Raw genomic sequence first — 27,709 nt, forward strand, 5'->3', positions numbered from 1 at the left:
TGCCCAGACCTGAAACTGAACTCTCAGTTCCTAGATCTGAGATAGGGCATTAGAAGAACATGATTTTCCAGGAAAACAGTGATTTCTCCATAGACCACTTCAGAGAAAGAGTCTTAGTAGCTTAAACATACTCTGAATTAAGGCTCAAGATATATGTGTGAGCTCCAACAAAAATGACTGTTGCAAAAAATAATGCATGCACAGAAAATTCTGCTCTATGCTTAGAAGAGGAGATCAGGTAAAGGATAAGAAAATTAACATAGCAGTTGGTTCAATTTAATTGTGTGCAATGTACCCCTCATTAAGAAATTCCAGTAATTAAAGTAGTACAAGCAACAGCGTCTTCCTCTTTCATTCAAAACTGGATAAATTATAATTCTGAATAGCTTAAGATGCTTATATCCCTTCATTGTTGTTCATATCTTCATCCTTGTTTCATACTGAAAATATTACAAATCCTCAGCTATAGTTAGATTTTATAGGAGGGAAAGATATTTTCCTCAATACTACCAATACAGAAAAACTGGAAATGGATTTTACATAGCAGTTTGAAGTGATCACATTATCAGCCAGTTGCATGATTAACCAGCAGACTTGGGCAGGATACTATCAACCACCTATTTATCTTAATAGACACACACTTTAGAAAAACACAGTACATGCTTGATATGTTTCCACTGGACTTGTTAGAAGTGGCCTTAACGTTCTAATTTTAAGTGAAACAAAACATTACTGAAGCAATTATGTAGTCCACAGATCTGTCTCACTAGGCTTTCCAGTGTCTTTTCAGCATTTTAGGGCACAGAAACATAGCAGTTAGAACCAGAGCCACTTTCTAACCATTATTGTTTCTTCAGACTGTGAAGTTTAAAGCTGTGCTGCCATTCAGCGAGACCTGGACAGGCTGCAGAGCTGGGCTGTCAGAAACTGGATGAGGTTTAACAAAAGCAAGTGTAGAGTCTTGCACCTAGGGAGGAATAATTGCATGCCAGTACAAGCTGGGGGGTGAGCTGCTGGAGAGGAGCTCTGAGGAGAGGAACCTGGGTGTCCTGGTGGACGACAGGTTGGCCATGAGCCAGCAGTGTGCCCTACTGGCCAAGAGGGCCAATGGCATTCTGGGGTGCATTGAAAAGAGCGTGGCCAGCAGGTCAAGGGAGGTGATCCTCCCCCTCTCCTCTGCCCTGGTGAGGACTCATCTGGAGTACTGTGTCCAGTTCTGGGCTCCCCAGTATGAAAAAGACAGGGATCTCTTGGAAAGAGTCCAGCACAGGGCCACAGAGATGGTGAAGGGCCTGGAGGATCTCCCCTATGAAGAAAGGCTGAGTGAACTGGGTCTCTTTAGCCTTGAGAAAAGAGGACTGAGAGGGGACCTGATCCAGGTTTATAAATATCTGAGGTATGGGGGACAAAGTGGTGAGGCCAGACTCTTTTCAGCAGTGTGTGGAGACAGGACAAAGGGGAACGGACAGAAACTGCAGCACAGGAGGTTCTGCACGAATGTGCGCAAGAACTTCTTTACGGTGAGGGTGACGGAGCACTGGCACAGCTGCACAGGGGGGGTGTGGAGTCTCCTTCTCTGGAGATATTCAAGACCCGCCTGGACGCCTACCTGTGTGACCTGGTGTAGGGAACCTGCTTTGGCGGGGGGTTGGACTCGATGATCTCTTGAGGTCCCTTCCAACCCCTACGATTCTGTGATTCTGTGAAGTTCGACATAGTAAAAGTCAACTGAGACTGTATTAGGTTAGATTTCCAGTATTCAACTACTGAATACTTTGCAGTTTTCCTTTAAAATGTTAACTACTATTTATGCTTGGTACAGACACTCCCAACTCAAATACAATAGAATACAACAAACTACAAATACAATTCTTTTCTAGGATTAATAGTTTCAGTGTGTTAGTATATGCAATTAAAAATAAACTAATTAAAGTGACTTTATATACTTCCTAAATTCAGTGCACAGTGACCCCTACCGGACTGCTAGGCCCCTGATCAAAGATACAAATCAACAGAAAACCACCACTTCTAGGAACAAATCCATGCAAGTTTACACAGACAAATCTCAACTAAGAGTATAATTTCTTCATTCAAGTTACAGAATGATCAAGGCTAAAATTTAGAAGCAAAAATGTATCAGTGTATTCTATGGACTTTTAAAATTCAATTCTTCCTTTTAATATAAATAAGAAAATAACCAAGAAATGGACTTGTAAAGAACATTTACCATATTTCTGTTTGTATGGTTGAGAGATTATTATTAAGAGTTCAAACTTCCCCCAACAAAAAATCTTACAGGGCCTAGGAGGAACATTCTTCAGTATGTTTCTAAATGAAAAAAATATATTTTTACTGTGCTTTCCCATATAAACATTGATACCAATTACTACAAGAGGTCCCCATGAATCAGATTAAAATTACTGCTATTTATATTAGACATAATAGAGGAAGTCATAGAAGTATCTGTTTGTCTAAACGCTATTTGATAGAGGAAATTCTCAGCTACAGAGCACATTTTTCAACATAATCATCACCACTAATTATGCATTTTCACCAGCAATGAGCAAGAGGCTGCATGCCGCACACATGCAAAAAATCTGCACCAGTGAAATTATCACTGTTGCCACTGCTGAAATGCAGCCCACACCACCTCACTGTGCTGCATCCACTGTTTGGTTTCCATAAATGTTCAGTAAGCATTTATGAATGTCAGTGGGTGCCACTGTTTCTGAACGGAGGAATTCAGTCCACCCTTTTGCTTTCTATGCTCTTCAGTGTCAAACACCCTTTTGTCAAGAGTTCCCCTCTGCTGCCACCTGTCACACAGCAACAATATGTAATGGAATATTGGTGGGAAGGCTCAGCCTCTGCTGCTATCCCACCACCCTGCTTCTGAAATCATGGCCTAACTGAACAAAATAAAAGGCATTACTTTTGGAGCCGGTCTTATAGTAAGAGAAGCTATGCTGATTTGCATTCCTAAAGGAAACCTTTGTCCCAAAAGCTTAAGTAACAAACAAAACTCCAACCTTCTCCCAGTGTTTCAAAATTCCTGCAGTGTAAGAGGAATATTCTGTAATTACTGCAATTTCCACATCAACTTGGTGTTGCCTAAGACTTGTTTTCAGTAAGCTCCCAGTATGAACATTACCACTTCCAGCTGCTTGGGCTAGCTGGGACCTGGAGGCAAAATTAAGACCTCTGAACTTCTCAGTGGTCACAAACAGTCTGGTCTACATGATTTTTCATTTCTGACCACTCATCAAAGTTGTTGAAGTGAACAATTGCAGCCCAAAGATGTTTTTAGAATGCATTCAACCAGTGTTAATTTACCACACTAAATCCCTACAGTCTTCAACAGAAGCTCCACATTTCATAGAGATTTTATTTTTGGGACCCATATTTAAATATTTACAATGCTACACAAAGGAGAATAAAAGAAAAAAAAATCCAAACACTGACATGATATTAAACATTTAAGAAGCCTGTAACTTGCCTTTTTTTTTGTTGTTGTTTTTTCTCCAAAACTATACTGTGAACTTTGGTACTATTTTCACTGAAATGCACAGAGCACTACAACATATCATGTAAAAATACACATTTAGCCATTATCAGGCAATAAAAATATACCCAAAGAACACTGAGCTTAAAGGTTATGCACTCCAAAGTCAGAAAATTCAAGAAATGATGCTGTCCATGAACAACTGCCAAGCCAGCTGCAGTACCAGGCGCATTACTACATCAGTAAGCTGCTATGATCAAATGATGAATTTTTACTTGTATCCAGTTCCAAGACCTGATCTCTGCACAGCAGTGCAAACCCAAACTGTGACTGCAGGGATGTGAGAGCCTGTTTAGCAAACTGGAGGAATTCCACACAACTCCTTCTTATACCATGTCCTCATGGTAAACTGTTTCCTCTGAAGATCTGAATGTCCAAAGAAGTATCTCTCCAGAAACGGCTACATCAGTGGCATACACTGAGCTCTGGGGTAAAAACCACACATGATGACCTGGATATGTAACAGTAATCAAAATCAAATCTTCTGTCTTGTCAGATCACTCCAAATAAGTCTGTGCTGAAGCTGTTCTTAAGATAAAAATTTAATACTGTTCTAGTTAAGTGCCCAGGTGACCCAGCATTGAGGCCTCCAAAAAGCTGCCATTCAGAGGATATCAGTCACTATGCAAGTTACCTAGCTACTCCCTTGCCTTTTCCTGATAAAGTCATCCTTCACTTCCCAATGCTCTTCTGCAAATCTACTAGAGATTTTTAAATGGAAACATGTTTTCCTGTTGACAACCTAGGAATTAAGAATTGTTATAGTGCAGGAAGCAAAAAGTGGCTTCCATCATATGAATTTTGCACCTAAGGACTGAGTAAACCTTAACTCTTTTTGTCTGCTTATCATGCTGCCCATCATAATCTCATCCTGTTTACCTGAGAAACAGAGAAATTGCCTGCATGAAATACAATAAAGACCTTTTGTCTTAGTCACCATTCTTGCTAATTCTTGGGTTCTTGCATACTGAGCACTTCTAATTTGGTCAGCATCAAACACCCTGCCAATAGCAGTGAAAGACAAGTGGCTTATTTAGAATTTAGACCAGGCACATCATGATACTGCTGTACATCCAGAATTTGCAACAAGCCTTCTGTTTTAAAATACTAGTCATGTAGGAACTGCAGAATATTCTTTGATCACTTTATTAGTGTTATGGGGGGAAAAGCTACATCTAAACACCAGCAATAAGTAAATTACTGACACTAAGAATAGAGTGAAGTTATCTGGATGTGTCTGACTTAAAATAGCAAAAGGGAACTGGAATGGCAGATACCACAGCACTGTTTTATTGCCTTGTTATACACCTTTGAGGGATTGCAAAATACAAGGTCCAAGGTTCGGTGGAGCACACTTGTGCTCAACAGAACGCAGACGGAGCAAAGCAGCAAAGAACTTCACCAGAAGTCATGACATAGTGCATCCTGCACAAGGCCAGAGACAAGGTCAGCACTAGCAGGGAACATGTAAGAAACATCACTCAAAGAAGACAAACTAATCTTTAAACACCAAAGCTAGCATTGGCAAAGGAACAGCACACACACCTATGAAGTCAAATACAGGTAACTGATAAATGCTCTAAACAAAAGCAACATTAGATCAGACCTTTAGTAACTTCAGCAGATAAAGGTATGCAACAACAGCCACTGTCTCAATTCCCCCTGAAGTATTCTTTTACTCCTAAAAACACAATTCTCTGATCAACTCCTTTTCAGGAGTCGGTAGTAAGTAGCACAAACTGTTTGGACTTCGTTTTGTAACTTCTGTCATTAGGAAACCTGAAGTCTCCTAACTTTCCAAACCAGTATAGTTGACCTTCACATCCCTTCAGATGAGACAGGATTGAGGTGGAACACACCAGTTCTTTTAGGGATTAACTCTAGGAAAGGCTCTTGCATCGCTTTCCCATTTTACAGAAACTTATGTTTTGTTTTTTTTTAAACAAGTGAGGGCAAAGATATGTACTAGTGTTAGACAGCCAGAGATGTATCAGTCCTCTCACCATTCCTATCCCCTACCATTTTTAAGTTTGAAGTACTGAGGAAGACAATGAATAGAAATGCTTTACTGAATAGTATTAGTGGTGTTTAAACAGGGAAAAAAAATCTGATGTTAAAAAGTCTGCCTCAAAATGTAATGCAACTTTGGAACAGAAAGAATGGCTACCACTCAGGAAGACCTTAAGCAAACCAAAGACGTTTCTTTTCCTGACAAGAAAGACAGAGATGGAGCAGCTCATGATTGTTTCAAGAAACACTCCACTATGAGAACCTCTAATATTTCCTAATAAAGGAAGAGAACAAAGCTACTTTGGATAAACTCTCAAGAGCTCTTTTAATGATGCACATACAACACAACAGCTTGCACACTGCTTTTTAAACAAACAAACAAAAATAACAAAAAAAATCCAACTAAATAACTAAAAATCCATCAAGAAATAAAAGCAAAACATTTTCAAAAGTTGGTATACCTCAAGCTGGAAAAAACCTTTTCCAGTTTTTTTAAGGACAGTGGGTTCTGGCTGTAGACCAGAACTTCTCTGAGAAACTGTAATGCAATAATATTTTTTTGAATATATTCAGAACATAAAAGGAAAAAAATGCAGGCTCACCTGAACATTGTGCTTAGCTAAACAAAACTGCTACACCAATGTCGAAGCTGAAGAGGGAAGGAAAATGGCAGACTCGGATAGACTAGCTAGCGGGGTGCTCAGAGTAACACTGCTGTCAGAAATTCCCTAGGTAAATCTAAGAAGAAATGGATTGTGCTCAAGCATTTTTATAAATTCCTCAGAGATACCATGAATATTAATAAGAACATTTTTTAAAACAGTTTGTTAAATATTAAAGCACATCCATGTATGCCATACTAATGTACAACAACTGATTAAAATTTGCTCTTCCCACAGGACTCACTAACACACTCTTTTTTTCTCTGCTCTTCAGAGAAATTCTTGTTAACCCAAACTAACACGCTCAAAATAACAAGATTCAAGATCTGGCAGTTTTTAAGAACAGATTACTGACATGGTTTTGAATGTTTCTCAGATGAAATCACTAACATTAACACCTTCACATTAATCGATTGATGTCAGCAGAATTCTGGTGAGCTATGCTGCAGGCTCCAACACAGAAGTAGTAATCAATTTAGGAAGTCAGCTGAAAAAAAATGATGCAAAGATCAGAGTTGTCAATGGCAAAATAATCTCATCTCAGTGGTGTCAAAGGAAGAATAAAAAAAGTCACACATTCATTTCATAATTAAACAAAACTACTCTAAATAAAGGTTTAATTATCCAACAAGTCACAAATAGCTAATTAAAATCTATGGATAAATTCTTTTGAAATCTATATTCTAAGTCATATTTACTCAATTCCACATAAGATACATTTTGGAACAAATTGTACAAGCCTCTTTTTTTTTTTTTTTTGTAAACAGTGTTAAAAAATTATAACTCCTAAAAAAAACCCCCACAGTGATTCTATTTAAAGACTACTAAATCTCCAAGTAATTAATACTTATTTAAACACCAAAGGAATAAGAATTGAATATATACAGTTTACTCCATGGAAATTACTTAACTTTTTCATACTTCTTAAGTACCACCCTCCCCCTGCCCCAGTCCAAATAAACAAAGCCACTGATTTTTTGTCTTCACGTTTCATCCACAAACAGCTCTTAGGCACAATTAATGTTTGTTTCTTAAGCTGCTAAATTCTTGCATCTGCTGAGCTAGCAGAGGTGCCCTTCCCCAGCAGGGTGCTGAGAAGATGGTTGTTAAATATGACTGAAAATAGGGTTCCCATTTCTCCATACTCTTTGTTTGGCTATCACCATCATGAGAGCTCAACCATGTTACATGCCACAGAAAGCTACCTGACACAATCTGTACTGCATTCCTTACCTTCCACAAGCAAACCATCAGAATCTATTAAAATTACTTTACGCTGATAGCACTAGAGACATGACAAATCACAGGCCAAGAGTCAGATACCAAAGAATGTGTCTCAGGGCATTGGGGCCAGGCCCATTTGCAAGCAAATGATATTGCGTGAAGCTGGCGTGCTCAGTGCATGACAAACTGATGCAATTTCAGCACTGTCGGAGAAGCTGGGTGAGATTTCTCTGATGCTGGCTATGGCTAGTGTACAGAATTGTGCAGAGTTCCCAGATTTGAATCACTTGGGGCCTGAGAGGGCTTCACTTGACAAGCCACAAATAATTACACTACACTCTTTCTATTGTACTCTATTATTTTGCTTCTTATCTGTAAGCTTTGAGCACTCATGAACAAGCAAGGTCACTTCTATTTTGACCATGAAGCAACAAAACATTGTTCTTTTGTGATATGATAAATAAAACACAGCTCTGCAGACTAAACGTTTTTATCAGGTCCATTTTCCACTTTTATAAGCAACAACAACTTTGGGAGCTTGTTAGCAGAGTAGAGGCTAGAAATAACCATGCAGGCAAGTTCATGAGCTTTTCGCTTAGGAGTGTGATACTGCTATCTTGTTATAGTAAAATCTCATTTGAGAAATGGGGCATTAAGTTCTTAGCCCTTAACTGATAACAGTTATACCTGTGATTTCCTTAAGCAAGTTTTTACCCCTTTTCAAATCAGCAATTTTTGACAATTTAGTTGGCAAGTAGTAAGAATTAGTTGAGAACATGCAGCATGGCGCTGGCTCCTTCCCAGCCACCGAATCTACTTCCAGATTGAAGTAACTGTGTTTTTCTGTGGAAGTCTACAAATTGTATTATTCAAACACTTAGGTAGTCAAGGAAGTTCAGCATGAACTCTTGATTTAAAGAATAATTACATTCATAACTATATCCACGTTAAAAATAAAAAAAAGAATAAATAGTGGTGCTCAGGACTAAAGCAAGTAAATAACAGTCTCCTTTTCCTAATTTACAGACATTCAACTTGCAGAGGCAAATGCCTTCCTTCTCCCATGGACTAGGTGATAATCAGACTTACATTTCAGATCTTCATATTACCAACAAGATAGTAATTCTTTTTCTTTTTTTTTTTTCCAGTCTTAAAACTGTTCAGAGGTTTTCTAAAGCTGAAATTAGCATCTTGTAGTAAAGAAAGAATCCAAATGTGAATACTAAAGTGCACAAAGAGACAACACGGTTCCTCAAACAGTTTCTGACTCCTGTTGATGCATTCTACTTATTTTTTCTTTCTATAGAGTAGCAATTACGTGCTATAAAGGTAAAGAGAAAATACTAAAAGATCTCTTAACTGAAAGCAGTGAACTTCAAATATCCTGTCCTACTTTGTCTCTAATTCAGGCCAACATAAAGATTGTCTTGTATACAGAGAACTGCAATTGTCTCCTCTTAACACTCCTGGCAAGTTCTCACCAAGTTCTTTTTTAAAACATCTACAAAATATTCTTTCCCTCTTTTCAACTGATAAGAAGAAAGTCTGGCAAATCACATAAGAAGAACTATTTGCCAAGGGACGGCAGAATTGAAAACATCAGAAAATCATATTGGGCTGTACAGGAGAGGTACAGCAGAAAAAATACAGTATATTCAGCCTTACTTCTGAGTGTACTTCAGCTTTGTAATCTGTGTAAAACAGAACTTCTTAAAACACTGACAGTAAATGGCATAAAGAATGAACTGCTACCAATCACACATCAACCTTTTGTGTGTTTGGCACAATGAAAGGCCTCCAGTACTTTCAGTTCAATACCAAGAACAGATGCTTTGGTTTTGTACTGCTCTTTCAGGCTCCCTCACTCTGACTTAAAAACAGAAGCTAGGTCTTTGTATTTTACAGTGAGAATGGATCTTCAATTAAAATTTTGCTTTTAAATGTTCTCTAACACACGTTTATAAATGGAAGGTTTGGGATTTCATGTAGCGTTAAGTCACTGCAGAACTAATTTTTTTCATCGCATTTGTAAAATATCAGAAAAGCAATAGGCTAATATATTTTCTGATTCTATAATGGCATAATGTTGAACTGCAAATCTGTTTTACAGTTATATACCATTCAAATCCAAATCTGTTTTATTCTATTTTCCCTGAATAGCCATTTTTTCACAGCTTTCAAACAATGTAAATATTGTTATAATGTTCTCTGACATTACTATAAATCTATTAGTGCTTTAATTTATGACTAAAAGGAAGACATGTTCCTTATGTTTCCATATCTCTAAAGGACAATAAAGTTATACTGTAATTACCATCACAGCTTGACTGCAAAGGAGATGTGTGACCAAGTAGTCCCCTTCCTGGAAAAGGTTTGATTACTGAGTAACAAGAAGGGAATCTAAACCTAAAAAAACAGAGGAGGCTTGTGGAAGACCAGAAGTAAAGGCACTTAGCTGAAATGTATATAGTCACTTTTTTCATAAAAGCAGTTCCATTTAATCAATACAAACTTGCTGTTGATGAATTGATTATTTCACCACACAATCAAGACTTCCTTTATCCTTACATAGGAGGTGATAAGGAAGCTTTAGATTTCACTGTTTTCCAATTTGGAGATACTGCAGCACATGAATACCTTCTGCTCCAGCTCAAAAAACAGAATCAATTTTTAAAAAGTGAATCAATTACAGGGCAAGATAAAAAAAGTATAAAATAAAATAGCAAAGATCAGTAATCCTTATCTCAGTTTTCAGATCACACTGGTGGGAATAAAGACCATCCTAGCTCTACACTGTTTTCAATACACAAGTCAAAGCAGTCAAACACTAATGCTACAGTTAAGGCTGGGCATTATTTTTCACTGCACCCCACTGGCAAACAGCTACCACCAGTGTGGCTTATCCTTCTCAGGAGGAATTTACAAATTGTACATACCATGCAAGCAATCTAACAAGTGCCACCTAGAGGCCATAGTCTTAACCGTGACTCACCAACACTGATCCAACACGGCTGCCCAGCATTTTGGCTTGCCTGGCATGCATGGAGTAAAGAGGAACGAATTCTCTTGCTCTGCACACACATAGGTCACTGCAGAAGTACTGCTGTCTATTTATTACCATGGAAACAACAAGGAGCAAAACAACGGTACCTGATAGAGAAAATTCTCAGCTGTAAAACGTTGTTTTTCAACAGTCACCATCATGAGCTATGCATTTTTTCCACCAACGAACAAGAGCCTGCATGCCATGCCTGTAAAAGCTGTACCATCAGGGGTGACCACTGTTGCATGGCACCAATCCCAGGCACTGTGCTCACATACACTATTTGGTCTCTGTAAACATTCAGCAAGGTGTTAGTCAGAGATTTTTGATGAAATTTTACTCTTCCTGTACTTTGTCCTTCAAAACAGCTGTTCATGAACATATGTACTGCCAAAAGGTGATGACATGAATAAGGTGAGACTGTGAAGTGAGAGATATTTCTCTCTGCTAAGAAATGTTCTATAAAAGTCTTGCAAAGAGGCACATCCAATGTTTTGATTGCAACTTGGTATATTCCATTTGAAAATTTGCAAGTAATGTATTTAAGTCTATTGAAAATGGAGTTGAAAATAAAGCTCAAAGTTGATCCTTATTTCAGTGGTCTTAAAACCTGTTCTCAAATTCCTTTATCACAATGGAAAATAGGTGCATATTTTCTGCTGCTCACAGGGCTGTGTTTAGCCAATGTATGAAAATCATGAACTGATTTGCCATTGCCTGAGCTGCCCCTGCACTGTGCTCCCCTGCGCCTCGCTTTCAGCCCGCATGGGGTTCATCATGCACTGATGCTTGGACAGTGCTGAGGGGCGAGACTGCTCAGTATAGTCACCACCAGGGTGGTGTGGGGCAGGGGCCAGCCACTCTGAGAGATGAGCTGGGACATGAGTTGCACACGTCTGTGATACATCAATAAATAATCTGAACAGAAGATGCAATGGAAGTTTTAAGTGTCACTTGTGATAAATTACCTCCTCTACCCACACTGGAGGAAGCTTCAGCACCCTAAAGCAACTTCATGGGTTTTCTGCATGTTTCTGGAGTTAAGATTGCTAAGGATGGGATGGAGGCTCCCCACTGCCCGCTGGGTAGGAAGAGAGGAGAGACTTGAGCACGGACAGGTCTGCCTGCCCCTGTTTCTGTCCCAGCTTATTTCAAACCCTGGAAGTATGCAAGTATCTTTGTCATGCTCCAAGTGCTTCATTTAAAACAGTGTAACATACAACATACGTTAGTTTACAAAACATGAACTGCTTATAGCATTGTATTTAGGTAGGAATAATAACAATAATAAAGGCTGTTCCAGGAAAGACTATCTTGCAGGTAGGACATGGATATTTGTCATCAGAAAATCCAAAGATAAACAGCTTGTTAAAAGACTTCATACACTTATTCTTTCATTTCCCATTAAAAAAATATGTCACCTTAAAAGTATATGACAACACTTCTGCTTTGTCATCAAAATCTTCTTTCATAGCGCTCTACAAAATGCAGTTTTAGTCTTCCTCAAACCACAGAAATCTAAAGCTTGACAAGAAGTGAAAATGAAAAGTTGATAGATTTCCTCGTAAAACTGTTACACAGAATGATGCTTGCTGACAGTAAGAATGACCCAAGTGAAGTAACTGGAAATCCTTCATTGATGCATTTCCACAGGGGCACCTAACAGAAGCGCTTTCACCAGCAGAAAGCACAGCACTCCCAACACTGTGCCCTTGGCTGAGCCAGCTTCCTTAGCTGTCCAACACTGTGTCCGTGGGTAAACCAGCTTCCTTAGCACCCCTCAAGAGATTTTTCTGCTACTCATCTCAGAATCCTGAGGGGATTGGCTGACATAGTCACCAAGCCACTCTTGATGATACCTGAACAGTCATGGTAGTCAGGTTGAAGACCCTGGTTTCAGACTAAAAGAGGGGAGATTTAGGTTGGATGTAACGAAGAAGCTTTTCATGCTAAGGGTGGTGAGGCACTGGAAAAGGTTGTCCTGAGAGCTGGTGGATGCTCTGCTCCTTGAAAACACTCAAGGTCAGGCTGGACAGGGCTCTGAGCTCCTGGCTGAGCTGCAGATGTCCCTGTTCAGTGCAGGGGAGTTGGACTAGATGACCTTTAAGAGACTCTTCAAATTCTGTGATTCTGTTCAGCAAAGGTGAATCAAGACTGACTAAACTGACATACATAAATAAAGTTCCATCGAACTGGCATCAGGTATTACAAAGTTCAAAGACAAATTAAAATGTGCATTACAGTAATAAAAAGGTGATCTATTCCATCCATCCTCATATTGGGATTTCTAAATCTGGTGTGGTTTAACTCGTGGGAAGTGAGGAATGTATTAACTCTGCCTTTGTTGACAAAATTTTACTGACAGTGTAACTTGACACTATACAGATGGAAAGTACCAGCACAAGCAGTTAAGCATTAATCCTACTGATGAAGTAATTCCATTGGCAGCACTTGATTATCAGCAAAAGTTTTACTACTACTACCTCTCAGAAGGGCTGAAATTCAAATACATTTTTGTTGTGATGCATGTTTGAATGCTCTGCTACCTCCTATCTTCCTGAAAATGTAACTTCCTCATCAAAACCACAAATCAGTAGATTTTGTTTGACAACTGCTCATTTTAAGTTGTTTTGGAGTTATGATTTACTGATTGTGTCAACTGTTGGTGAACTGACAGAGAAATTTTTTTCTCTGAAAGAGTGGTCAGGCACTGGAATGGCCTGCCTAGGGAGGTGGTTGAGGCACCATCCCTAGTGCTGTTCAAGAAGCGTTTAGATGAGGTGCTAAAGGATTTGATTTAGCAATTGAGTAGGGATAGTGACAGGAGGATGGTTGGACTAGATGATCTTGTAGGTCCTTTCCAACCTAATGAACCTATGAATCTATGATCATTCTGCTGCTTCTTTATCCTACCGCTGAGCACTCTAAGGACTACATTGGAACATATCTCTTGCTTAAAACAAGTGTTTTCCACTAGGATTTCATGAGTGTGAAGTGAGGGGTTTGAGCAACTGCACGATTAGAGATCATCAGAGCTATATATCTCTATAAAATTTGCTCAATTCCCAAACAGACTAAGCACCACCACAGAAGCAACTTTCCCAGTTCGCTACACATATTCAGTTGTTTTTTCACTTACTGTTCACTTTTCTTTCCAGCTCCTGCCTTTGCTGCCTTCATGTGCATAGCACATGTCTTGCTTTATACTATTCAAGTTCCTAATGCACACAAAACAATCAATTTCATATCACCAACTCAAAGTCTGTCTACGCAAAAGCTGTCTGGAGAAAAAAAATGGATCATCAGCACTGAAAAAAGCACAAGTTAACAAAAAACAACAAAACCATTCATTCTTTGGCCTAAATCATCAGTCCTATATAATCTACTAACTCAACATCCTTCACTTAAATGGAAAAAAAACCAATGGTCGTGTATCTCACTCTTCTGACATTACAAATCCACTGGTATCTGTCAAATTATCATCTTCGCCTTCCAATGCAGGAGAGAAAATATCTGTACACACCTGCTACGAGTTCCCAGTGGAGATACCATGACATTTAATAGTTGTGGTGTGAAGACACCATGTCAGTAAGAATGTCTAACTGTGGCTACATCAGACCTAATATTTCTGTTTAACTCCCTTGCACTAAGGAGTTACTGTTGTTGTTGATTTCAGTAGCATTTGTGACACAAGATAATGCTCAGTAAGCTTGCACAAGCCTGAACTTTAAGCACACTCACCAACACTGTACCTGAGGCACACAGAGCTGGTTCAGATTTTTTATGCTACCAAGTTCACAGAATCCAAAGACTCAGGGGAGGGCTTGGGATATAATTTTAGAAGATTTTTAACGTGAATTCATTCACATAATTGATTCCTCCACACTTTAGAATAACAGTATTTATAAATACTCCCCATTTATCTTTTCACATTTATAACTTTCTATGGTGGCTTACTCTTAGACTATACGTGGAAGAACACCTAACAGATTTCCTTTTGGACTCTTCGCGTATCTACGTCAACAACAAAAGAATGCTGAAGAACATAAACTACATTAAAACTTAAATCTGTGTACTTCTATACCTCCATAAACAAGAGCAGAGCCTAGAAATCAGAACACTGCTTCAACGTAGATAAAGCCTCTAGACTTTAAAAAATGTTCAAGATACGTTAAAGTCTTACGGGCTGTACCTTTCTTCCACAACATTTACAATTCCAGAAACAATTTTGGGAGTAGTACTAAAGTGTTAATTAAAAACGCAGTAAGCACATGTGTCAGTCAAGTATGACCTCTGCTCTAGAACATGTTTAAATGTATGTCACCTTGACCGGCAGTATACCACTGTAAATTTTTTTTTTTTGGTCAATATAAATCAAATGTACAGTAATATATTCAGTAAGTTTCCTAGCATCTGAATCAACATTAGAAATCTAACTAGTATTTATTATTCTGTTATTGACAAAGGGAGCATATTTAAATGATAACAAGAACACACAGGTGTCATTTCGAAGTTAAATTGTTCCCTAGGGATATCCTTAGTAAGCGTCTACATTTAAAGGTCACTCACTGCCAAATTATGAACAATTGTTGCATTTATTAACACAGGCTCAATAGTTTGGAAGCTAGAGTCATCAATTTAAACTGACAATGAAATCTAATTGTCCACAAGGAAAACCGACATTTTCCTCATTCTGTGTTGCAGCACTTTACATATACACCAGAAAAAAAATTGCAGAAGTGTAAGGTTACTCTAGATTTTCCTGGGGGAAAAAGAGAAAAGCTTTCATGGTTCTGTACAAGAGAAGAGCATTTCAGAATGAACCCCTGGAACAAAGACAGAAGGCAGTGAGCTCTTCATTTATCATGTTGACCAAGTGCTACCTCAAGTTTTGCATGACAGACTTTTCCTTCATTTTTCTTTGTACTCCTTTCTTTCCCTAAGTCAATCTGGAAACAAAACAGCAAGTTGGTAACAAGCTTCCTCGCAGCAAAGGACAAACACTCCCCTTTCCGGACAGTGAGGTGGAAGCAGGATGAGTACGAGAGAAAACAGATCCTGCACTCACAGATAAGAAAACAGAAGCCCAGAGATGCTAGGGAAGCACTGTAAGCCTGCAGAGCCAACCATGTCACACAGGAGGCTATCACCACCACCACTTCCAGCAAACTGGGACGGCCATCACCACAGTTCTCAACAGCTCCTTGAAAGCACCACTTCACTGCAACAGCACCTTGATAACCACAGACCACAGAAGGCACCCTCTATGACTTCCTGGCACGCTACCAATACGGAACCCACCGTGACCATTTCTATTGCCTCAAGTTCCGTCATGCTTCTGCATCGTTAATCACATCAATCTGTGATATTTCTTTGTTTCAGTCACATCAAGTGAGCAAGTAACCATCTGTTAAGCAGCCCTTCTGTGAACATCATCACACTGTTTTAAAGGTTAATAACATACACAAGCCTGATGATGTAAAATAATTGAAATTTAATTGCCTATTACATTTAATATTAAAAAACATACTTCACGCAGATAAGCTAGAGCTCCAGGATAGCAAGCATCTCCTTTCAGTTCTAAGCAATGTTTCAAGGAGATTCAGTATTTAACAGTTCATTTCCTCTCTTATCTCAACTTTTCTAATTCATCAGCACCTAATAGCCTAGAATTGGTGAAATCTACTTAATCACAAACTCATCAACTCCACAGCTCTGAATACTAACCCCACAGGAGGCTGCCTCAAGAGATGATGTAGTCCAAACTTTTGACATACTTACCTGTTCCATCTCTCCATGTGAAACCTTCGTTCAATGCAAAATAATTGTTATGTTACTGCTTCCTATCAAGCAAATCTCTCTTCCTAAGTATCTTCCTACCTGGTACAGAGGTTCATAGGTTCATAGAGCTTTCATCAACCTCAGCTTTGATGGAAGGAGGGCTTATGGTGTCCTCACTTGCACTGGCCATGAATTTCAGTGTTTGATATAACACTTATGCAAACTATTTATGTAGGTTGCTCTGAAAGTAGTGCCTCTTATTTCCAGGGAAACAACAACAGATATGGAGAGTGTAGTAAAACTATTTGATAGAGCAAACTCTAAGCTACTCTTCAGCACAGTCACCACCACCAGCAGTGCATTTTTGCCAGTGATGAACAAGAGTCTCCATGCTGAGCACATAAAAATCTGTACCAACGGAGACAACCCACTGTTCCATAGCTGCTATGGTGTTTGTGCTAGGAAAATGCTCCTCACACAATCCATCACCCACCGGCTGGACAGATGGAAGTCATTCAGCACCAAATCCAGACAATACAGCAGATAAGGAAGGACGGTGCAGCCAAAGGGTGTCAACATGCTTCACAGTTTCAGACTGCTAGAAGGCCTGACATTATCATGTTGCAAGAGAAAGGCTTCTCTTCTTCTCTGGCATGACTTTGGAAGTTCAAGCCTTCAGCTTAGTCAGCATCACAATGTAGCAGTCTGAGTTTGATAGTTTGTCCAGGTTCCAGGAAATCCACCAGGTTCATCCATTTCCGGTCCCAAAAGACAGTGCACATCACTTTGTCTGCTGAGGGCTGCATCCTGAACTTTTCTTTCAATAGGGAATTCACTGTCACCACTTCACAAACTGCCATTTTTTACTCTGGCTTGTAGCTGACACTGCATCTCAATAGCAGTAATGATGGAATCTAGGAAACTGCCAGGAAACACCTTCAGTCTTGAACTGGTTTAGTAGGTCCTGACAAACTTGCACATGGTGTTCTTTCTGTTCCCTTGTGAGCATTACTGGTACCCACCTGGTGCAAACTCTGCGATATTCCAAAACACCGTAACTTCCAACACACCAAAGCATTCAGCATATTCAGCTCCATACACAGCTTTCTGGTTGTAATTTGCTAACTCAAGCTGATGAGCTCATCAAGACGCTCTTCATTTTGTGGTGTGACACTTCTAAGCTGCCATCTGGAACACAGCTGGTCTTTCACATCATTGTCACCACTGCTGAAACACATCACCTACCCCTCACCACGCTCATATTCACTGTTAGATCTACATAAGCTTCAGCACATGTCAATGAATGTCAGTGGATGCCACTGTTTCTGAATGAAGGAATTCAGTTCCACACCTTTGCTTCACTTGCTTTTCCATGTCAGACACTGTTTTGTCAGACTGCCTCTCTGCTGCCATCTGTCACATGGCAACAACGTGCAACAGAATACTGGCTGGAAGGTTCACCCTCTCCTGCCATACCACCAACATCATTGACCAACACCATAAAATAGGAGGCAGCTTTCTGAGTAATGTAACAACTGCACAATTGCAAAGAAAGTGTGGTTTGTGTATATCTAAAATCTTTAAAACAGAAAGGAAAAACACCATGTTATTATCAAGACTGACTTCCACATCCTCTGCCACAAGTATGCCTGACCCTGAGGAACTTTGCCTATGCATTTTTGTATGGTTTCATATTCAGGTAAACCCTAGAACCAATCCCACTGTTTAATGAATTGTATTTTTTAATGTGATGCAGTATAGAAATTCTGACCCCTCATCCGATTGAAGAGGTAAGGTAACCACACAGGCATCACCATCCATTTCTACTGAGCAAAAAGCAGGTTTCAGTTGTCTGAGCTCCAGACAATATTGCTGACCAGAAAAGAACAGCGCTGTAATAATTTTCACTTCCAAAATTATTTCTATGGTTTCTGGATAGTTTCGTATCTGATTTCTCTGACGCTTACACAGCTTGATGTGTGTAAAATCTAAAAACCAAATCCTCTGGGTAGCAGGATTCAGCCTGCAAACATTTAAAGAATACTACCTTGAGTGCTAGAAATACTGCTACAAAAAAAGAAAAATGGTTTGTGTGATATGTATAACTTGCACATCCTTCTGTCATTTCAACCAATCTGCCCAAGTGGGACAGGCTGGAACCCATTCAATCTGTATGTTTTAAATACTCTAGCAACGTGTTACCAAGATGACCTCATTCCTCAAAATCATGCTGCGGGTCACCACCTGCACTCGTGCTAAGTGGCAACAATATGGTTGTGGTCACTCTTTTGCTGCCATGCATCTGAAGTGGTGTGCAAGGCCCAGCTTGTTTCTCAGGCCTGGATGTCTCCTGTTCACACATACACACAGCGATGCCCATCTGCACGTCACGGTGCTGGTGCAGCACACAGCTCTAGGCACAGGACTTGCTCGGTGCCATCACAGATCCCAAAGGAGCGGCAGCAAAGCAGGACCACCTCCCGCGGCACTCACAGTTGGCCAGACGCAGGCAAAACGCTGCCAAAGTTCTCCGGTTCGGCGGGAGGCTCTGAAGCAGATGACCTGTCAGCCGAGGGCAAGCACAGAGACGTGCATCGGCTTCGAGGACTCAATCTCCACGCCCCACACTACAGGCCCCGTGCCCAGGGAAGGCGCAGCCCTCCGCCGCGTCGGCAGAGGCGCATTGCTGAGAGCCGGCAGGTGAGTGCGTGCGCAGCACGGCACGGCTCTGCGCGTCCCGAGGAGCAGAGCACGGCGTGCAGCTCAGCACTGCAGCGCTCCGTGCGATTACACCTACACCGAGCGCTCTTACGGCTGCTCTGGGGCACCGGCGGTTCTTAGCAGCTCCGCACTACCGAACGAAGGCATCCGACGGAACGGGCCGCGGGGAGGCCCAAGCGGCAGCCGCTGCTGGAACCCCGCCGGGCACAGCGCGCAGCGGCGCTTTCAGCCGGGACCCCGCGCGGTAGCACGCCCGCCCGGCCCGGACTGCGAGAGGCCGGGCTTCCTCCCTCGCCTCCCGCCCCGCCCGGACGAACCCCCTCCGCCTCACGCGAGCCGAGAAGCGCGACCCTCGCGGCCGGGCCACCTCAGCCGGCGGGCTCGCAGCCCCTCGAGGGCGTGGGCCGGGGCGGCGCGGCTCACCGTGTAGCCGCGCTCGAGCTCGCTCTCCTCGTAGCGAAAGGAGGGGATGTACACCTCCATGGCTGCGCGGCGCCGACGCGCCGCTCCCGCCTCCCTCAGGCCCGCGGGCACCCGCCGAGCGCCGCGGCCATCTCCGAGCGGCACGTGACGCCGCGCACGTGACGCCGCACGGGGCGGGACGGGTCGGTGTGGGATGCGGAGCGGCGGACGCGTCCGCGGGGATCCGTGCCGCGCGGCGGAGCGAAGTGTCAAAGGCGTCCGCTTCGGGAGCACAGCGCAAGGCGGGGTGAAAAAGTGCCCTTGGAAAGGTAGCGCCGCTGTGCCCGCCGCTCACTTCGATTCCTTGGTCATCAGGTCCAAGGCAGCAGCGCAGACGTCCTGCACGATGGCTGTAGGTGTTTGGAATGGAAAAGAAGCTCAACACTGAGAACAGTTGCCCGGGTGACAGTGCTTAGTCTGAAATGTACTGGAGAAAATGGGATTCTTCCCGAGAAGTGATAGGACGGAGAGGTTGTGGCCGCGCACTGCCGCCTCCCAAGCACGTGGCTGCGGGCCTCAGCCGTGCGTGTGCAGGGCTCACACTTGTGTACCTGCAGGGCTCACAGTGCCTGGACGTGCAGCAGGATGGCAGCCCTGACGTGGCTCCTCACTTCCACGCTTTGAGAATGGCCAGCTGGGCTGCCTCTCCCTGACCTTGGGAGGAGTAGCCACCGTGAGAAATTCACACATGCAAAGGGGTTGATTTTGTGCAAGTTGATGTATGCCTTAGAAGTGGACCAAAATGGTAAAAGTTTGCTCTTATCTGACAGCTCCTTTTCCTTTCTGTTTTTTTTTTTTTTTTTTACTATCAGCTTTTTGTAGCATCTTCAAAAAAACAACTGACATCCTTCTAGAGTAGATACATCAAGGGGAAAAAAACAGTGCAAGCTGTTTTTATCTCCCATTTCTCTATGCTTCGCTGCCAGGTAAATTTAGTTGGACCTGTGACCCAAAGAATTAAACACGAAATAAAATGCTTTTGACTAAGAACAAGAGGGAAAAAAAGCTAATCTCAAGCAATGTAAGTACTATGCCTACCATTATTAAAAACAGTGTGAAATCAAAGCTAACTAATATCCTTGGACATGAGCAGTGTGCACTTGCATGCTGCTCCTGCTGCTGCCTGGCAGGACAGCCCTAGTTCTGCCCTGTGGTAATGGTGATTTACATTGTTTTCATCCCCAGTCCCAGCGTGCCTCTTGACACTGCTTTTATTGTGTCAAATGCTAGAAACACAGTCAAGACCAAAGACCTTGAACAAACAAGGAGTCTGTTTTTTTCCCCAAAGGAAACTACGGCAACACCAATCATCCCAAGTAAAGACATGTAATATATTAATACTTTAATTAGTACATTAAATGCAAGCATTCTAAAGAATTATTATCGTGCTACTGTAACTTAGTTAGGCTTAGTTAGGTGTTAGGCTTAGTTTCTGTTCTCCAAGTGTAAAATGGATGAACAATTTGAGTGGTGCAATGAATGCATTTGCACTGATGAGAAGCCAATAGAAGAATTTCACAGGAGGGATATTTGTGGTTGTTGGCAATCTAATAACCAGTAATTTCAAAAGCTTCTTTTAACCCTTATACCATATAACTTATTGACAAAGAAAAGTTTGAGACATTAATCTGGCTTCAAATTCAATAGTACATAATAGAACTTGTGACTGCGCATCAGCCAAGAGGAACAGGGAAGATTACGGTGGAGCTGAATTCGAATACATCAATATGTTTTGGAATGTTAAATACTTAATTTACACGATACATCATCATTAGTTTGTTAATCTCTAAAGTTACAGCTGAAGAAAAAATAGGATTTCTCCACATGGTTGACAGACCAAGGTCTGTCTTTCCATCTCATACTTTGAGAAATGAAAGTTTAAGAAGCAGTAACCCATAAAATGCTATCAGTGTGAGTCAAAAACCATCCAGAATTCTTAGTTTGAAAACTGCTGCCACAAACAGTATAGTGACTTCCTGAGGCAGAGAAAGAAAAAAAAGAAAAAAAAAAAAGCCACACACACACACACACAAAGGAAAAAAATAAGAAGGATATTGTATTCTAAATGTTGCTTGATTTGAACTGGATTCTGGCATAACTTTTATTAAAACCATGTTAATAACCTTAAAACTGTGAAAGGGCTGGAGCTTTCTGGTAATAATTTACATAGGCTGCTTAAAAGTAATCAATTGAACTGGACACAAGAAGTCCTCTAGGAACTTAGGTTTTAGTTTCCCTTGAATTTCCAGTGCTGTATTTGATTGTAGGTGTCAGTATCTTGGGTTACATTCTTAAACTGCTGTGATATAGGATGCAAAACAGATGAATAAATACACTAGTTTTTTAACTGTTACCTGTCATCAGACCCCAGCTAGCCTTCTGTGATCACAGAAACTACAAATCATCATTTAGAATGTCCATTCAGTAAAGCATGTCACATTTTCAATAAGTATATGAATGCAAATGTGACACTCTTAACAATTAAACGTTCAGATTTTCTAAAAATTAAATGTAATTTTGGAAAGAAGAAAAAAAAAAAAAGGCCTTTTTTGCCACTTCTGGGTTTTTTTTTTTTCCTCCTCCAAAACTGTTCCTGTGCAATTCCTTCTTGAGGGATAATTCTGTTCTGCCTTCTTCATAGTCAAATGGATGCACAGGAGAGAGTGGAATGAACAGGCAACTCAAGAAGATCAGTTTCCACTCATCCTCATTTTCCCAAGACCTTTTGAATGGCTAGTTTTCTGGTTAGAAGTAGGTATGTGTAAGTTTTGATCAGTGAGAAGTGCACACCAAAAGGCCAGATTAACGAGTTAGTCCTTGATATGACCACAACAAGTTTGCTGACTGTTCAGGTGCTACCAGAAGGCTGGCATTAAGTAAACTGGTGACCAGACAGATACTGGTCTGGTAAATAAATAGTAGGAAGTCAAATATACTTCATAAAGTTTTGTGTAGAGCAGCAAAATCTGATTATTAAGGAGTTCACAACTTCCCTTCTGCTTTGGTGGAGATGTAGTTGTCTTCAAAGCATCACAGAGGATTTTCAGCAGTCAGCGAGCACGAACAAGGCTGTGCTGGAAAGAGGTGGAAAAGGCTCAGTCTGGAAAGATCAGTTTCCTGTAGTAACTCACAGCATCAAAGAAAAAGCTTGTTCTTTCTCCTAATGGCCAAAATGCTTGGAGCTGACAAGTAAGTAGTTTTCTGAACAGCAGGAGTACATGAATGAGATGGGTTGTGGGGCAAGGGGGAAATGAGTACATTACCACTACATAAGATAACCACAGACTTTCATACAGTGCAGTGCTCCTCTAACCTGCTGAGGCCCCCCCTGGAGCACCACAATAGATGTGAGGCTAAGATAAAGGCATTTTATTTCTCATGATTTGTGCTATCTTCCTTCCTTGTGCTCTTCCTATCTTGGTATCTCTAAACCACAGCTATATGATTTATCTCAAGTCTTCTCTCCCCTTTTCATTTATATTGCTTATTTCTTTTATTTTAGTTTTCATATAAATATCCTCTGTGTAAGCTGTCTTCTGACACCTTTTCTACTAAGTTTCTCAACCTGGAAACAGAGTTTGATTATTTTGTTTGCCCTCCTGATGCTAGTCACTTCTTTGTTGATTCTGAGGGAGAAAAGCAAGCAAAAGAAAACAAAACAAACCCACCACAAGCTACTTTAGTGGCATGGTCAAATGTTATTTTGCTTATTTGCAAGTTCTCCCATTTGACAATGGAAGACACAAAAAGAAGCAAAGCAAAACAAAACAAAACAACAAAACAACAAAAAAAAACCAAGAAACATGAGACATGAAGAATTGCCTCCTTGCTAGCAAGTACCACTTTGAATAACCCTGCAACCTCAATTTCAGTATTGAAGTTAATTTTTTATACAGTTGAAAGAGACTCATATTTTGTCAGATTCAAATTATTAGTTTTTCTACTCTGCAAATTACATACCGTACATATATATACGCAAAAGAATCACTTTGCTGTAGATGTGATTTTAGTGGATGTTAAAGACAGAGGGTATACCAGTCAGCAGCTCATTTCCTCAACAATCTGAAAGAAGCTGACATATCTGGGATACAAACTTGACATAAAACACAAACGCCTGTATGAGGCCATCAGTGAAAAATAGCATAGGAGAGGTAAAGGAGAGACTGATAGAAAGGCTGACTATTCTGCTTAAAAAAGAATCAAGAGAATTCTGTAGACTGAACATTATTATCAGAAAGATAACAATGTCCTCAACTTGAGCTACATCACATCATCCTTCAATAGGCATACATTTTTAATTAAAAAAATATAACCCACAGGAACAGGCTTAATCTAATTCATGGTAGTAAATATCTGCTGAGTTTGCTGTAATGTAAGAAGTAAATTAGATGAAGTAGCTTTTTGCTTTTCATACAGCATTCTAAAGGTTAGTTTCTTGAACAATAGCAGCTGAGTATTTTGCCAGTATTATTTATGTTTATACTAGCAATTCTTCAGTAGTAGCCAGGCTTGGAGTTTCAGGGAAAGAACACTTACATTTGTACAATACCCTGCTGTGAGTTCCTCTTGGAAGATACTTTTGTAACACTCCCATTCACTTGGTTTGAATGACATCTGCCATACTGATGTTAATCATACAATAATTATGGTAAATGTTCAATCTTTGCAGTTATAGAATATTTTGGGCTGGAGAGGACTTTGGAGTTCATCTAGCTCCAACACCCTGCCATGGGCAGGGATACAATCTAGATTAACCTAGCTTTGAACCCTTCTAATGGATGGAGCACCCACTTCTCTGGGCAGCCTGTGCCAGTGCCTCACCACAATCAGAGAAAAAAATTTCTTCCTACTATCTGATCTAACTCTGCCCTCTTTCAGTTTAAAACTATTCCCTCTTGTCCTACAACTCCCTGATGAAGAGCCTTTCATATTTTCTCCTGGTCCCCTTTAGATACTGGAAGGCAACAGACAGGGTCTCCCTGGAACCTTCTCCAGGCCGAACAAGCCCACCTTCCTCAGCCCTTCCCTGTAGGAGGTATGCTCAGCCCTCTGACCATCTCCATGGCTCTCCTCTGGGCCTGCTCCAACAGCTCCACCTCCTTCTTGTGCTGGGCACCTGAATGTAGTATTCCAAGTAGGGGACAGGGAGAATATAAACAAAATAAATGACCAGGTTCTTCAAACACAAGAGTTTTATGCAAGCCAAATATGACATTTCACTAGAGCACTGTGATGCAAAAAAAAAAAAAAAAAAAAAAGACTAAACTTTTTGTACTGGTAACCCATTGTGATACTGTACCTCAAAAATGCTATTATACTTTTGTTCTCCCACAAGCTTCTTGTTTTAGGAAGAAAAGCATACTCAAGCCTGTTCTGTTTTCGGTTGCCTAGTACTAGAGACAAAAAAGTTCCACTGATCCCTACTAGAAGACTTGTGTGAAGGTCATTTCTCATTTTCCTACTGAAAAGAAACTGGATCCTGAATTCGTTACCTAATTCTGATTTAAGCAAAACAAAAGTTCTAAGAAAGCTGGGGAAAGCACTTAATGAAAAAAAGATCACTAATTTATGTTTTATCCATTTGAACATTTGCATGACTGATTCAAGTCTAACTCTAGCAGTACCCACCTTCACTCTTATTGGATTAAGTTTAATGTGCAGCTGGTGAATTCTCATGAACACCCTACAAGCTAAACACATGGTAGAGTTATGCCTAGTTCATTTTTTTCACCATAAATTTACTGCATACTTGAGATTTTGAAGAGTAGCTAAATGAGTAGCACTGATGCATCGGCTGTGATAAGCTTATAGTACTATCATTACAGCATTTTAAGATATTTGATAAAGGCTTGATGTGTTCTCAAATAACTTTGACTCCACACAAGTCTCCTTGAAAATTTCCAGAAATTTTGAATCTGCAGAATTCTAGACAGAAAATACAGTATTCTTGGAAGTTTACACAAACTTTGTTCTGTAAATCAGAGTATGACATTACAACTGATTTTAATTTTCCACTCTGTTCAGAATTAACATTTGCTATTTCTTCATGCTTGACCATCAATACAAATTCACAGGCTTGTCCTGCAGACTTATGATTAGCTGAAAGGAGCAGTTTCTCTTACATGTTATATTGTTTTAAAATGGTTAACATTAATACACTCCATTGATGAGTTCAGTATATAACTAAAGTAACACTGGACAAAGCAGCACATCCTACATTAACATTGTGCACCACAGAAGAATATTTAACTGTCCTAGTATTTCACAGAAGATATGATTAGTTCCTGCAAATGCATTTTCTACTCAAAGTGAATGCTAGCCCTTACAACTATCTACAAGCTACACTGAATGACTGACTTTTCTTTCTCCCTTGATTACCACAGTTTTTGCAAGCTTTTTCTTCTGAGACCACAGAAGACAAGGTTTAGAATGCTGAAATGTACCAGTCCAGTAGGACCATGCAAGTAATCACAGTCCTTCAGAAACTTTGTATGACACTGTATATGTCTTTTGACTATGAGTATTAACACAATGGTAACTTCAGGTGAAAAGAATACCTATAAAAAAAAAAAGAGAATCAGAAGTAGAAAAGAGTTTACTACAAACAGATATCTGTGGATCTTTATTGCCATATTCAGAATCCTTTATTTGATGTTGTTTCAGTCTTTGAAATTAATATTATTTCTAAGAAATATCAAACACAAAGGCAGAGCTTAATGTTTCACAATGTATATCCCCTTTATTACTGTAATCACAAAAACATGATTTTTACAGGAATGTTTAAGTGAACATTAATCAAAGCAATTAAATTGTTTCACAAAGATCAGTTAAATGAACTACAGAACACTGTATCATAAAGAACAAAAGTACCAGCTTTCTGGACTTGCAGTGCACCTTTTAGTGCAAGTATTAAGACACAATAGTGTTCAATTCAGCAATGTATTGCAGAACATCATGCCACAGTCCACTTCAATGAGGGTCAGGACATGCAGCTTGTTAATAAAATGCTGTAGTATATAAAAAAAGCCACATATTATTCATAAAATATATAGTGGTTTATTTTGATGATTTAAAGTGATTTCACTGTGGAGTTTAATTTTATCCAGGAGAAACATACAGAGTGTCTTGTTATTTGGAATATTCTTCTTTTTAAGCAATGGCTTTGGCTTCAGGTAGGAATGCCTCCCAGTATTTTATTAGCTTAAAGGGGAAAAAAGAAAAGAATCACCACAGAGCTAAATGCTGGAAAACAAATATACCCTCCTTCTCTTGTATTAAACTTGTCCCCTCTAGATGAAGTAATAACACATGCTGAATATTATCCACTCACATTATTACATGATGCAAGAAAAAATACGATTGATAAATATATAAATCTAGTTAGCAGTAATTATTACACACTGAGCACATTACTACAGAATACACATACAGGGAATGGGTTTGCAAGGTTAATTTGCTACTTTAACCTCTAACATGTATCACTTTGCTGCTGTTGTTTGGAATTGAAATCAAGGCTGAAATGCTACAGCACCAGAGTGAAAACAGAAAGACTCCAGATACTCTTTTGGGAACAAAGTCCGTTTCTGAGTCACTGAAAAGTGCTTTAAAATATTCAGTAAGTTATTAAACTCTTTAAAAAAGCAATAAACATTTCGTTACTCAAATCTCTTCAGTAAGTCTAAATACATATTTAGCACAATTTATTCCAAGTAAGCATTACTTGTCTGTTCTTCTGAAACTCAAGACCCTCCCCACACCTTCCTTCCCCTATGGGAGCTTCTCCCTTGCTTCTGTCAGATGGAGCTGTGCAAGGAAGCACAGTAATAGCTGGGAAACTGCAATCACTGCTTTCTCCAGTACAGTACTACTGAAAGTAGTTCAAAGATTGTGTTTTGTAACTAACCTGGTAAATAACATATTGTGTATTAACTTGTAAAAAACTTAAAATTTTTCTTACCTGCTGTTGTGTTTGCACTAATGACTCTAAGTACTTGATAATAACAGTTTTAAAGTCTTTCACTCGTTCCTTCTGTTAATAAATAAATTATGGCATATTAACCTCTTCACCAATTTTACTTTGAACATCAATATTATCTGAAGTAAAACTATCATTTACTTAGACAAAATTATACATGCCTCAAATCTTCCCACTTCCTTGCGAATCGTTTTGGAGATCTGTTCAAAATCTTTTTCCCCTTGCTGAACTTTTGTCTCCCACTGGTAAAGGAAAGACATGCAGAGATG

At 40.0% G+C, this 27,709-nt stretch overlaps 2 protein-coding genes across 3 annotated transcripts in view; both read right to left on the reverse strand.

Moving 5' to 3' along the window:
• Positions 1–19,569, reverse strand: part of SNX24 (sorting nexin 24) — a 78,565-nt gene extending 58,996 nt beyond the window's left edge. Inside the window, exon 1 of the mRNA XM_065744324.1 lies at positions 19,427–19,569. Within this exon, the coding sequence (XP_065600396.1) occupies positions 19,427–19,486 (60 nt within the window). The 5' untranslated portion in view covers positions 19,487–19,569. The remainder of the gene's footprint in view (positions 1–19,426) is intronic.
• A 6,609-nt stretch (positions 19,570–26,178) lies between these two features.
• Positions 26,179–27,709, reverse strand: part of SNX2 (sorting nexin 2) — a 35,547-nt gene continuing 34,016 nt past the window's right edge. For both annotated transcript variants that reach the window (XM_065744323.1, XM_065744322.1), the window contains exons 13-15: positions 27,602–27,682; positions 27,423–27,494; positions 26,179–26,665 (exon numbers count right to left, since the gene is read on the reverse strand). In XM_065744323.1, coding sequence (XP_065600395.1) covers positions 26,615–26,665; positions 27,423–27,494; positions 27,602–27,682 — 204 coding nt within the window. In that variant the 3' untranslated portion in view covers positions 26,179–26,614. The remainder of the gene's footprint in view (positions 26,666–27,422; positions 27,495–27,601; positions 27,683–27,709) is intronic.

The sequence above is a fragment of the Cyrtonyx montezumae genome, unplaced genomic scaffold (genome assembly GCF_038088225.1).
Source record: "Cyrtonyx montezumae isolate F1298 unplaced genomic scaffold, pur_monq_1.0 scaffold_30, whole genome shotgun sequence".
Lineage (NCBI taxonomy): Eukaryota > Metazoa > Chordata > Aves > Galliformes > Odontophoridae > Cyrtonyx > Cyrtonyx montezumae.